This window comes from Scomber scombrus, chromosome 23 (assembly GCF_963691925.1).
Source record: "Scomber scombrus chromosome 23, fScoSco1.1, whole genome shotgun sequence".
NCBI lineage: Eukaryota > Metazoa > Chordata > Actinopteri > Scombriformes > Scombridae > Scomber > Scomber scombrus.
In genome coordinates, this window is record NC_084992.1 from 905,802 (window position 1) to 918,794 (window position 12,993).

The following is a 12,993-nucleotide window of genomic DNA, read 5'->3' on the forward strand; positions in this document are numbered from 1 at the left end:
CCTGTGAACCAATCAACCTGTCAATCACAACGTAGCCACGCCCTAATGAATTCTCCATTGACTTACATTGACGTATAGAGACAGAAGTCCTTTTGACACCAAAACGGTCGCCCCCTGGTGGCCTTTTCATAGAATGCAGTTTTAAGTCACTTCCGCGTTGGCATCATTTCAGAGTACCTGAACTCCCCGCCTGGTTAGAGTCAGTGAGCAGCATGATTAATGCGATTTTTTTTAAAAACGTGTTATGCTCGGCCCTACGCTGACAGCCCTAATATAAATATATACAGGAAATAACAATATTGTTAAATAAGACATTACAGAAGTGTGAGAGTGAGGTGATAGAAGAGACATTTTCCATCTGTTTGAATCAGATTCCAATTCTTACTTTGGTGTTTCAAAGACTACTCAGCACTGTGAATCATCACACACTTTTTAATTCTGCAGAAATGGTTGTACACTGGTGTTACATCAATAATTAAACTTGAAGTCATAAAATGAACAACAAGACAAACAGTAGAGAGATACATTAATAGATGTGAAGCTGCTCTGCACATTATTTCACTAGATTTAAGAAAAGAAGTTTATAACATCATGGCAGAAAATAAAGACATTTTCTTTAGTAGATCTGAAGCTTTAAACAGAGACACACAGCAGCAGAAATATAAACTATTTCTAACTTCAACACAGTTCATGTACAAGTCAAACTAGAACATGAGGAGTTCTTCAGGAAGCGTTTCAGCTCCTCTGATGATTTTCTTTCATGACTCGAAGCTTCAGAACGACGACTCTTTGGTTCAGTTCAGAAGTGATGCTCTGTGGTGACGGAGGGGATGATGTCATAGTCATCATCCAATCCCTGCTCAGCCTGGGTGGGCTGGGTCATCACCATGGAGACAGGTGGGTAATTTCCTGCCAGAGCAGGTCAGAAAGAAATTGATTGATTGATTGATTGATTGATTGATTGATTGATTGATTGATTGATTGATTGATTGATTGATTGATTGATTGATTGATTGATAGTTGCTGAGTGTTTGTAAGGTGAGTGAATGATTCAGAGTGTTACCTTTGGGTCTGTGTCGATATACAGACACCATGAGGAGAGTGGAGATGAAGTACGGACAGAACACCACTAGATGGCAGACCAGTCTGAACACAAGCTGGGGAGGAGCTGAGACATGGGGCGTGGTATCGTGATAAGTGGGCGTGGCTTCACGTGCAGGGGGCGGGGCTGTGGTTGTAGGTTTACCTGCAGAGAGAATCTCACCTGGTCAGGTAATCATGTGGATGAAATAAGTGGTGAAATCAAAGGTAACTTCCTCACCTGTGACAGAGATCCAGCTGGATGGAGACTCTCCATGACTGCTGATGTGACACTTGTAGAGGCCTTCATGAGACTTGGAAACATGGTGGATGGTCATGTGACCTGCAGGCTCGGTCCTGATGAGGGAGCCATCTTTATAGAAACCAGCTGGGAGGTTGGAGGTCTTTGTTTTACAGTGCAGAGTGACATCATCTCCCTCCATCACAGGGAGGACAGGACTCTGCAGGATCACTGATCCACCTCAACACAGAGACAAACTACAGCATTTCATCATTTACACTCAGCTTCATCAATACTAACTCCACAGTCTGATCTTACCAGTGACAGTGATGTTGATGCTGTTACTGGTTGCTCCCTCTCTGGACTCACACCAGTAAACTCCACTGTCCAGTGGGGTGATGTCAGTGATGTTACAGGAGGAACCAGTTGATCTTCCCCACTTGTCACACTCCTTCCTGGTTTCTCTGGTTGTGTTCCTCCTCAGCTTCCATCCAGCAGAGCTGTCGTCATCCTCACAGCTCAGAGAGACAAACTCTTCTTCAAACATCTGAGATCTGCTGGGACTCACAGTCAGAAAGGCTGAGAGGACATCAGATTAAAGTCATTACTAATGATAACCTGTTGCATAAACAATACAGCAGATCATTATCATCAGTCTCTAAACTCTTAAATCTCTCCTGTCAGACTTCCAGCTCTGTGTTCAGCTCTAACTTTCCTCTCAGGGTCTCTCGGACAGAGTCAGTGACTTTCAGACTAATAAAAGAAATGTACTAACCTTGGTTCATTGTGCAGCACAGCGGTGAGCTCAGAACTGAAGGGAAATGAAACTCAGGTTGGTTTGAGGTTTTAATGCAACCACACAGAACAACTCTTTACTTAGAAGAGTTCACACAAAACACTCAGTTTATTGTGATTTTCTAACTATTAATATCTGTCAACTGTATAAAGTTTAAGAACATGTTCAGTGCTTATAAATCTCTACAACAGGAGTTAGTGTGACCTACAGTCAGAACAGAGAATAAGACCCGAGGAGGGAAAATACCAGGAAGCACAGAACAAACACAGAGCAGCAAAAACACATCAAATCAAACATCAAAATTCACGTTAACTGTTTAACATGCAGTTTTCCCTTAGTGATGTCACTTCCTGTTCTTTAAGGTTGCATTAGTAAAAGTGATGAATATTTTATGAACGCAATGAATTTCATCCATCAGTAATGTCAGTTACATCTTACTCAATAAAGTCTTATTGATCCAGATGTTTTTAAGATGTTTGAAGCTATGAACCTTTCCAGCTGTTATTAGCAGACGTGTTAAACATGAACTTATTGAAGTTTGGACAGATTGTACTCACGGAGCAGGCAGGTAAGAGATGTTTGTCTCATTGTTCCTCTCACTCATGTGACTTCAAACACTTTGAACTGTTCAGTCAGAGCAGTGAAAACCACCATTTCCTCTGTGTGGGTCAGTGCAGCAGCGTGTGGTTTGGGCTCCTGCAGTTTGCATGAAAGGTGTTGCAAGTGTTCAGAGACATGAGCAATGGTGATGTGTGATGATGATGATGATGATGATGATGATGATGATGATGATGATCAGTCTGATCGTAGAGGATCATTTGGATGATGGTTTCTGGGCCAACATGTTGGTTAAATATTTCACATTAAATGGAGAAAGTGGTCAGTAACTAGTGTGTGTTAGTGAGTCTTTTGATCACACTCATGTTATTATAGCATCTTACAGACTTATATTAAGACATTTTCAACCTGTGATGAAGTTATTTAAGATATATTTATTGAGACCGTTTAATGTCTTCAACGTTGGATAAACTCTCCTGAGGACATTTGTTTATTCTCTCCTTCCTTTTCTTTACGGCTGTAATAACAAAACTGTCCTGCAGGGGTCAGAGAAGCTCTGATCCTCATCACTGCATCATGCTGAGGTTGTTTGTGTATTTAACCCTGTTGAGAGATCACTGCAGCAGTTTGTGTCAGCTGCTGACTGAACCTGTGTTTCTAACAGTGTATCACATTATTATTATTATTTAACATGTTACTGCTGGGCTGAGCTGCTGGAACTCACAGTCAGTGAAGCTGTGAGGGGAAAAAGTTTAGAAAACACTAAATGACATCTGGAAGAAACCAAAAAAACGGCCTGAAATCCAAAGTTATTTCCTAATGTTTATGTAGAGACTGAAGCCATTTACAGATGTTTGTCTTTACTCTCCATTTGCCCCCAGCTGACACGTTTGTGTTTTTAGTTATTAGCAGTTCTTTAACAGTCATAGCCAAAGTAATCTCTCCACATAAAATGCTTCAATCGTGTGTTTGTTTCATTTCAGAGATGAGTCTAACCTCTTTACTGACTCTGTTTGTTGTGTTTTTCTGTTCACTGTAATACAGTCAGTTGGATCACAGTAGCATCTAGTGGACATCAGAGGAACTGCAGCTCAGCACACCAGCTCTGACTGAAGTGGGGCAAAAGTATGTGAACTCTCGCTTTCAGGAACAGGTGTGGTCCCCCGTTGCATCAACAACTTCAACTAAACATTTCCAGTAACTGTTTATCAGCACTGCACATTGGCTTGGCGGTGGGCTTCCTGCATGAACTGCTTGCTTCAGGTCTTTCCACAGTTTCTAGTTCTAGTTTCTAGGATTAAGGACAGGACTTTGGCTCGGCAATATCAAAACATTAACTTTCTTCTGCTCTAACCATTCTCTGGTTGATTGCCTTGTGTTTTTATGGTCATTGTCTTGTTTCATCATGACCCATTTTCTATTGAGCATCAGTTCACAGACGGATCCTGAAGAATTTGCTGCTACAACTCAGAACTCAGAACTCAAAGCTCCATCGATGACTACGTGCTGTTCTGGTCCAGACGCAGCAAAGCAGACCCAACCATGATACTACCACCATGTTTCACAAATTAAATGAGGATTTTATATTTGAATGCAGTGTTTGTTTGCCAACGAACAAAACACTTCTCATTCAAAACAAAAGGTTTAATTTTCATCTCACACATCTACAGAACATTTTTCCTGTTGCCTTCTGGCTTAAGCTCCTGGTCTTGAGCAAACTGTAGATGTTCTTTTAAGGAAGTTGTGGCTTTCTCTTTGCAATTTTGCCATGTACACTGTTGATGTTCAATTTTCACCTGATGTTTGATTCATGAATGTTGACTGTAGCCACTGCTAGGCCTTTAGTTTCCCAGATGTTGGCGTAGGGTGTGACCTTCCAGACAATTACACACCTGTTCTTGGTGTAATCTTTGTTATTTGACCATTACTGAGGGTAACAATCTGCCTGGCAGTTGACAAACTCTTTAGAGATGGTTTTGTGAGCTTTTCCAGCCTGGTGAGCATCAACAACTCTTCTTCGAACATCCTCAGAAAGCTCTTTTGTTGGAGCCATAACACGCTTGCACAAATTTGTATTGCGAAGTTCAGACTTTGATAGTGAAGGAAATTATTAGTTTTAGAGCAGAGTCAGAGCATGTTCAGATTGAAATAATGAGGGTTGTCCTACAAACCAAAGTTACAGTTAAAGAAAAGCACTCTACAATGCTTTTGCTCCTCTCAGTTTCACACTGAGCTGGAGGAGGATGTGACCCCGATATTATTTTTACTTCTGTTATTAGAGAGGAACAAGACTTCTTTCTGTTCTGGAGACTGTGTAAAAAGTCACATGGATTAGACTCCACCTTCAGGCTTTTTCCAGTCATTTCAACTGTATCTCTGAGTCTCCATCAGTGGCTGAAGTCTGCTCATCTCTCATCATGTGACCAAAGTATGGAAGTTTATTATCACAGACAGCTAACATTGCCTGTTTCTGGTGTCACTAAGTCTCTTCCTCCTGTCTGATACGATGATACACTGATTCAATCCCAAAGAACCCTTGAAATGATTTGATTTTTATTGTAAATTAGCTTAAATAAATGTAATGTAATGATGTAGGTTATAGGTCAAATGTTAATTTCACCATCAACATGGAGAAATACTCGCTCAGCAGGTCGACAAAGCGTGAACTTAAAAAGAAAAAAGAAGCTAAAGATACAACTAACAACCATTATTTAAACCAAAACTAGGGGGAAGGTGATGGTGTTACTGTTAGCAGCGCTGCGTCCTCTGGTTGACCTGGGTGGAGTATTTGCATGTGTAAGGGTCAGTGGGGAGTTTGTGTCCAACGGCCTATGATCATGATAATCCATCCATGTCTACTGGTGATACTAAACATAAATACTGTTGTCTTCCACTTCACATCCTGCATGTGCATGTATCAATTCCTATTAATGTCCTGTGTGCGGGTATACAAAGTTCAACAGCTGAAATAAACGTCAACTTTCACACAGAGCACAATTGAATTGAATTGAATTGAAGTACTTTATTAATCCCTTGGAGGGGAAATTGAATGTCACCTTCTCACAAGACAGCCAACATACATCAAGGAAACATGCAGACTCAGGCAGTACAAGTTAAGTGCAAAGCACCACATCAACGTCAATCAAACAATCAAACAATCAAACAATCCACAACACTCAGCAGTCAACAGCAATGTTCATTAAAAAACCTCACTGCACCAGGTATTAAGGACCTTCTAAATCTCTCCGTAGAGCACCTTGGCATCACTAATCTGGCACTAAAGGAGTTCTTCAGTTCACTAAAAACACCAAACAATGGCTGCTCCTTACTGTGCGGGAAGCTACTGAGTTTCCTCTAGTGAGTCAGGAGGCAAACCAACGATGGATCCTGCCTTTTTTATTAACTTGTTGATCCTATTTCTGTCCTCTGACTTCAACACCAACCCCCAGCAGACAACAGCATAAAAAAGCACACTAGCTAAAATACTTTGATAAAACACGTTTAAAAGTGACCTGCTGATATCAAGTGACCGAAGCTACTTCGATACTTGTAGTAGGGGAACAACCTCAACAGCCACATCATTGATGAGTGCAGGAGTCACTGGTGTCTTTTTCTTTCTAAAATCAATGATACGTTCTTTTGTCTTATTTAGGTTTAAAATGAGGTTTTTTTTTTATCACACCACTTGACAAAGCTGTTGATTTCCTTTAAGTAGGATAAGCTTCAAATATTTAGTAGTAAGTATGTTAACAGATTTTTATTATATTTAATTATTTATTAGATTTCAGTACAGCTCAATACATAGCATGAACACAATGAATCTACATGTGAACATGTTTTGTACTCTTCTGAAACTAAACAGATGTGAGAACTTTCAGATCAGCTTTTCATCTCCAGCTTTAACCTGTCTTATATGTCTGGTATTTTTTCAGAAAAACAGCAACAGCAGCAACAACAACAACACCAACAGCAACAACAACAGCAACAGCAACAACAACAACAAAACCACTATGATTTGAGACCATTACATCTTTAGCATAATATATGTTTCCTTCTGTGTTTTCTGTGGTAATATTCTCCGACTTGCTTTCACGTGTTTGACCTGAAAAGAGAAAGAAAAGAAAAACATCACATTTTCTGCATTCACTTAAAACATAAACCTGCAAATGTCTGGTTCACCAATCAAGCATCAGCTGCACCTCACCTCAGTTTCCTCTCTACACCCTTTTTTTGAATAGTGTGTTTATTATTTTCATATTGAATACATAGAAATAAGTGCACTACATCAACAGTAGGATGTAACCTTCCCTTAACCCTCCTGTTGTCCTCCAGTCAAGGAAGGAACGGAGGACGAAGGAAGGAAAGGAGGGAGGAAAGAATGGACGGAAGGGAGGAAGAAGGAAGGAAAGGAGGGAGGAATGAAGGAAGGAAGGAAGGAAGGAAAGGAAAGGAAAGGAAAGGAAAGGAAAGGAAAGGAAAGGAAAGGAAAGGAAAGGAAAGGAAGGAAGGAAGGACGGAGGAAAGAAGGAAGGAAGGAAAGGAAAGGAAAGGAAGGAAGGAAGGACGGAGGAAAGAAGGAAGGCAGGAAGGTGGAGGGAGATAGAAAGAGAGAAGGAGGGAGGGAGGGAGGAAAGAAGGAAGGAGGGAGGGAGGGAGAAAGTAAAAGGGGAAGGAAGGAAAGAAGGACGGCAGGAAGGTAGGCGGGAGGAAAGAAAGAGAAGGAGGGAGGAAGGAAGGAAGGAAAGAAGGAGGAAGGAAGGAAGGAAGGGGGATGGAGGAAGGAAAGAAGGAAGGGAGGAAAGAGAGAGGAAGGAAAGAAAGAGAGAAGGAGGAAGGAAGGACAGATGGAAGGAAGGAAGGGAGGAAAGAAGGAACAGTTTAAACAGACGGGGTCAATTTGACCCGGGAGGACGACACGAAGGTTAAACTCTCGTGTGTTTACCCTTCCCGACCTGTTTGCAGAAAAGTTGCTGCTGTCTACATTCACCAAAGTATATGAAAGGTCTCCAAATCTTTTCATATGAATTCAGTTTCCCCTCTTTGTGCCCTCATACTCATCGTTCCACCTCTACAAACCCACCTGAGTCTGTGACTGTGAGGTTGATGAAGTGAGTAACCTCAGATGTGACTCTCTTACTAAGTCCTGAGCTTCTCACTGAAACGTGACACTCATATGTTCCAGTGTCGTTGAGGTTGACGTTGTGCAGAGTGACAGACGCGTCTCCGTCCTTCATCTCTGGATCCTTCAGCTGCACTCGGTCCACAAAAGACGGATGCTGGTAGCTTCTGTATGATCGCTTGTTTCGATAGAAGAAGACGTAACCACTTGACTTCAGTTCAGGTCTGATCCACTTTAACACTGTGATGAGTTCATGTTTGAGACTTTGACACTGCAGAGTGACATTATCTCCGAATGACACTGACATTTGCTGTTGACCTGAACAAAAACAGTCAAAATACAGAGAAAATGTATAAATCATCAGTGATATACTGAAGCTCAAACAGCTCCAGTGTCAGAACTCCTTGTAGCTTATTTTGATGAAGTTCAAAATGGTTATTTCTGCTTGTGTGTGTGTGTGTGTGTGTGTGTGTGTGTGTGTGTGTGTGTGTGTGTGTGTGTGTGTGTGTGTGTGTGTGTGTGTGTGTGTGTGTGTGTGTGTGTGTGTGTGTGCCCCTCCCGCATGCATACACACAGATTAGAGAGATGCCTGCTCAGTTTCTTCATGGCTTAATAAACACAGGAATATAATATAATAAGAATCAAAACAATCTGTAATCTATGAACTATGATAGAAAACAGGACATTAAATCCATTACAGATAAACATGCAAACTGAAAGCCACAATGAAGGATCCCTGAAATGATTGTTTAGTATCTTACAGTTCTGTCTAATGTACAGAAATGCACACACCTGCACATGCACATGCACATGCTCACACACATGCACGTGCACACACACATGCACATGCTTACACACATGCACTTGAACACACACATGCACACACACAGGCATTTCTTACCTTGTGACACACAAATCAGAGACATCATCACGAGACCTTTGAGAGAGTCCATAACTGATGCTGCTGCTGGAGGACAGAGAAGCTGCATTTTCAACAGATCAGAAATTCTAAAGTGAAACTAAACCTGTCTGGCTGTCATCATACTGGGAGGGATTGAGGTCATGTGATTTCAGAGAAAGCACTGGAGCCTGGAGTTGCAGTTCCTGCAGTTTCACCCCTCCAGTACTATGATGTTTTGCTGACTCTACCTGGTTTGCATTCCAAATTTGTCAAAAACAAAACAAAACATTTCCAGAAAAATAGGTCAAGAGAGAGCTGCAAAGCAAATAATCCAAAACTAAAGTGAAATTAAAACAATGGTATGTATTTATGAGTCAGCAAGTAACACCATCACATATCAGTCAAACCTGAGCACAAACACATGATTCACACAGTTTCAGTTTGACTTACACTTTCTCAGGATATCAGCTTCACAAATAAATATCAAAATCATTGCTGTATAGGTCATTTGACTAAAATAGAGGATCTGAATACTTCCTTCACTGCTGATAAGTAACTATAGATAATCGATGAATATGGATGGATGGATAAAGATGATTAAAATTCAATACACCAGTTACCACAAGTGGTTAAATTCTGCCTCTTTACAGGAAATCAGGCTGCTTCCCAGAAAAGTGTCTTAGTCTGATCACACCACCAGATGGCAGCAGAGACTCACCATGTAAACCTTGGTTGGTTGATCACTGCTCAGCACAAGCTTTCATTTCCTTTATCAAGACAAAAATGACCTAATTTAAAAATGAACTTCACATAAATGTTCAGTAAATATTTCATTGTTGATGGAACTTTTCTAGCTGCAGCAGAAGGAGGAACACAAGACGAAAGACTGATTTATATGTTAGGAATATTATTTATTTTATTGAGTGTTCAGATCTGTTTCCATGAAGACATTTATGGGTTAATATAATGACTTTACTTTTGTTAATGTGGCCGTTGCTGCTGTATATAAGTGGTCGAGAAGAAGTAAAGCAGCAGCAGCTTCAGTCCTCCGTTGAATGAAGTCACGGTTGATCATTCACAATAAGAAACTGCTTTGGAGACTTGTGGTGGAACAACAAACACTAACAAACTACCATCTGTGTGTCTATCGGCTCCTGGAGGCGGAGTCCTGTCAGATTGACCTCCTGTGGGGCCAAAAGCCTGTTGTTCGACTCCTGTCATACCCCACTATAGTCATACTCTGGAGTTGAGACCCCCGTTACAGGAGTGATCCTGCGGTAAGTTGATGTACAATTTGGCGTGTCTCTCTAGTACTAACATTAGAGCATGAACATGAATCCACATGTGAAACACACGGGCCTCACCTTGCACGAAATGGACTAATGTTACAGTATTAATATAACTATCACAACTATAACTATAACTTTAACTGTAACACAAAAACCCCTCTATCATTTAGCAAGTCCGAGGCCTCGTCTCCAACTTCTGAGTCTGAATGCAGTCAGTGCTCCAGTCTAAGTTGACTCATGAATCCTGAAAATTAGGACTCAAAACAGAGTCAAGTTCTACAACACTGATGGACATGCATAGCAAACTGATATAACATTTCTTATTTCTTTTATCAATAATGCCCAAAATCCACTTTACGGTTCATTAAAACTTGAGTTGTATTCTTGTAGTTTAGGCCTTCATATCTATTGGTTATGATGTCATCACTAAAGTAACTCCCCAGATCTGAAAACACAATCATTATTTAGAAATGACAGTTGAACATTTGACAGTTGTACCTGGAACTGATCAGAATATCAAAGTGATAAAAGGTCAACTATCTTCTGTTATCATCAACTTTGGCCCATCCGGTTAGCTTAGGGGATTTTAGCACAGTGTGGTTACCAGCTGCCGTATTTCTGGAACAGATGCACGTTGCTGCTGAGAGGAAATGAAGAGGAAATGACGAAATGATGGACTGCAGATGGAAATTAGCTGTCGGCTAACTCTGCTGCAGAGCATGTTTTCTCCTTTTTCTTGAGATTAATGCTTTTTTCTGTACATGGTCCCTGATGCAAAAAAACTAGACCAAATCAACCACAGTCATATTAGAGAGATGCAATCATTTGTAGTGATGCACCCCCTTTCCTTCTAAAGGGATTATTGGACTCAAACCATAACAAATGAAGCAGACAAACTTTGCCATTTTATCTCTGTTGTTAATTCCACTAAGCGACCCCTCTTCTTGTAAACTGCTGAAGAGAAACTAACTCAGCAAAGGAACCCACCTAAAGGCACCCAAAGGAAGGAAGTGGCTTCAAATGCTGTGAAAGTCTTGAACTCATACCACCCAGAGGTACGATGGGACAGACATCTCTTCAGTGGCTGCTCTGTGAGTACAAACTGTCCAAATATCAATAATTCAGTTCATAGCATGTGTTTGATAAAAGTAATAGTGACATACATGTGGTGGTACTGTTCAGTAATGAGATGACATCCATCTAATGACCACCACTTTGATTCAGACTGAAATATCTCAACATGTATTTCTGTGAAATGTCCAACTTTGTGTAACTTAATGTGTAGCTTTGCTGTTAATACCTTCAGAAGTCATTATACTCCCATCACCCTCAGATGTAGTTTGTATTTAGTGCTACTTGGTGACTGTCAGCATGCTAAAATACATTATATGAACATTATACTTTCCTCATATCAACATGTCACTGAAATCATGTTGCCTCAGCTTCTTGCTTCAGTACAACAGGTTGAGCATTACAGCTTCATTATTACATTAAAGCAGAGTTTCCAGCTGCAGAATGATTCCAGAGACTTTGATCCGCTCTGGTTGTGTGTTAAATCTAAAACTAAGCTTCATTTCTCCTTAGTGCTGATGTCACTGCTCTGCTGTAGAGACAACAAAGGTTGGTAAACGTGTCCAATGACAGTTGTACTCTGACCTCACATCTTGCCCTGACAGATTTGAAACTTGCTGATCAATGTAATGTCCACTTGCTGATGTAACTGATGCAATCCAACTGAAATTAAACTGTCTTTATTTGGCTCTTACTTTTGGTTTTATGATGGGGTCCTCTACCTTTACATTATTCTGAATACAACTATCAATAATTCCTCTCAGCCTCTCTGACTGTGAGTCCCAGCAGCTCTCAGATGTTTGAAGGAGAGTTTGTCTCTCTGAGCTGTGAGGAGGACGACAGCTCTGCTGGATGGAAGCTGAGGAGGAACACAACCAGAGACACCAGGAAGGAGTGTGATGACTGGGGAGAATTAACCGATTCCTCCTGTATCATCATTGAGATTGTTGCACTGGACAGTGGAGTTTACTGGTGTGAGTCCAGAGAGGGAGCAACCAGTAACAGCATCAACATCACTGTCACTGGTAAGATCAGACTGTGGAGTTAGTATTGATGAAGCTGAGTGTAAATGATGAAATGCTGTAGTTTGTCTCTGTGTTGAGGTGGATCAGTGATCCTGCAGAGTCCTGTCCTGCCTGTGATGGAGGGAGATGATGTCACTCTGCACTGTAAAACAAAGACCTCCAACCTCCCAGCTGATTTCTATAAAGATGGTTCCCTCATCAGGACTGAGCCTGCAGGTAACATGACCATCCACCATGTTTCCAAGTCTGATGAAGGCCTCTACAAGTGTAACATCAGCAGTCATGGAGAGTCTCCATCCAGCTGGATCTCTGTCACAGGTGAGGAAGTTACCTTTGATTTCACCACTTATTTCATCCACATGTTCACCTGACCAGGTGAGATTCTCTCTGGTAGTTAAAGTTTCAGCAGACCTCATTGTGTGAACTCTACCTCAACCCAGTTGTAAGCAGGCTGTTAGTATGATTCCTCTTCAGGCACCAACAGAACTGCTTGTTAGAAGGTTGGACTCACGCTGTAACACAAAAGGCAAACAGTGAATGTATTTATTTATATTCCATCTTTTGCCTTTAGTTTTAAATGATTTTGGTGATTATTTGATGTTTCGTTGTAGAGAAACCTCCTCCTCCTCCTCCTCCGCCTCCTCCAGCTGCTGGTCTCTCAGTATTACTGTCTGTTCCATCTGTCTGTGGTCTGGTTCTACTGGTTCTACTGGTGGTAATGGTTAGACGCTGTGTCCAGAGGAAACCTACAGGTCAGACATCTACACTGTACAAAGCATGATTAAGTTTCTCACTGTAGTGTTTTAGCACAATTTAAACAAGGGTATCTCTTATTAGTATGGTTTATAACTCACTATAATGTAGTTATAAGCAGATATAATGACAAGTATTAGTATTATATTGTAATTCATTA

The 12,993-nt window shown here is 40.9% G+C and overlaps 4 protein-coding genes across 4 annotated transcripts in view; 2 read left to right on the forward strand and 2 right to left on the reverse strand.

Annotated features, from left to right (window-relative positions):
• The window catches only part of LOC134006258 (uncharacterized), a 232,030-nt gene that overhangs the window by 157,365 nt on the left and 61,672 nt on the right, over positions 1–12,993 (forward strand). The gene's annotated exons all lie outside the window — the stretch shown is intronic.
• LOC134006260 (high affinity immunoglobulin gamma Fc receptor I-like) lies at positions 420–2,106 on the reverse strand. The gene is made up of 5 exons (XM_062445348.1): positions 2,097–2,106; positions 1,640–1,900; positions 1,322–1,561; positions 1,064–1,246; positions 420–909 (listed from the first exon to the last, which is right to left on the reverse strand). Exons 1-5 carry the CDS (start codon positions 2,104–2,106, stop codon positions 800–802), a joined length of 804 nt encoding a protein of 267 aa, XP_062301332.1. The 3' UTR covers positions 420–799.
• LOC134006153 (sodium channel subunit beta-3-like) lies at positions 6,443–8,782 on the reverse strand. Its single transcript, XM_062445245.1, has 3 exons — positions 8,696–8,782; positions 7,756–8,112; positions 6,443–6,777 (listed from the first exon to the last, which is right to left on the reverse strand). The coding sequence occupies exons 1-3, from the start codon at positions 8,745–8,747 to the stop codon at positions 6,575–6,577; spliced, it is 612 nt and encodes a 203-aa protein (XP_062301229.1). The 5' UTR covers positions 8,748–8,782; the 3' UTR covers positions 6,443–6,574.
• On the forward strand, positions 11,045–12,451 carry LOC134006261 (Fc receptor-like protein 5). The gene is made up of 3 exons (XM_062445349.1): positions 11,045–11,075; positions 11,820–12,080; positions 12,159–12,451. The coding sequence occupies exons 1-3, from the start codon at positions 11,045–11,047 to the stop codon at positions 12,449–12,451; spliced, it is 585 nt and encodes a 194-aa protein (XP_062301333.1).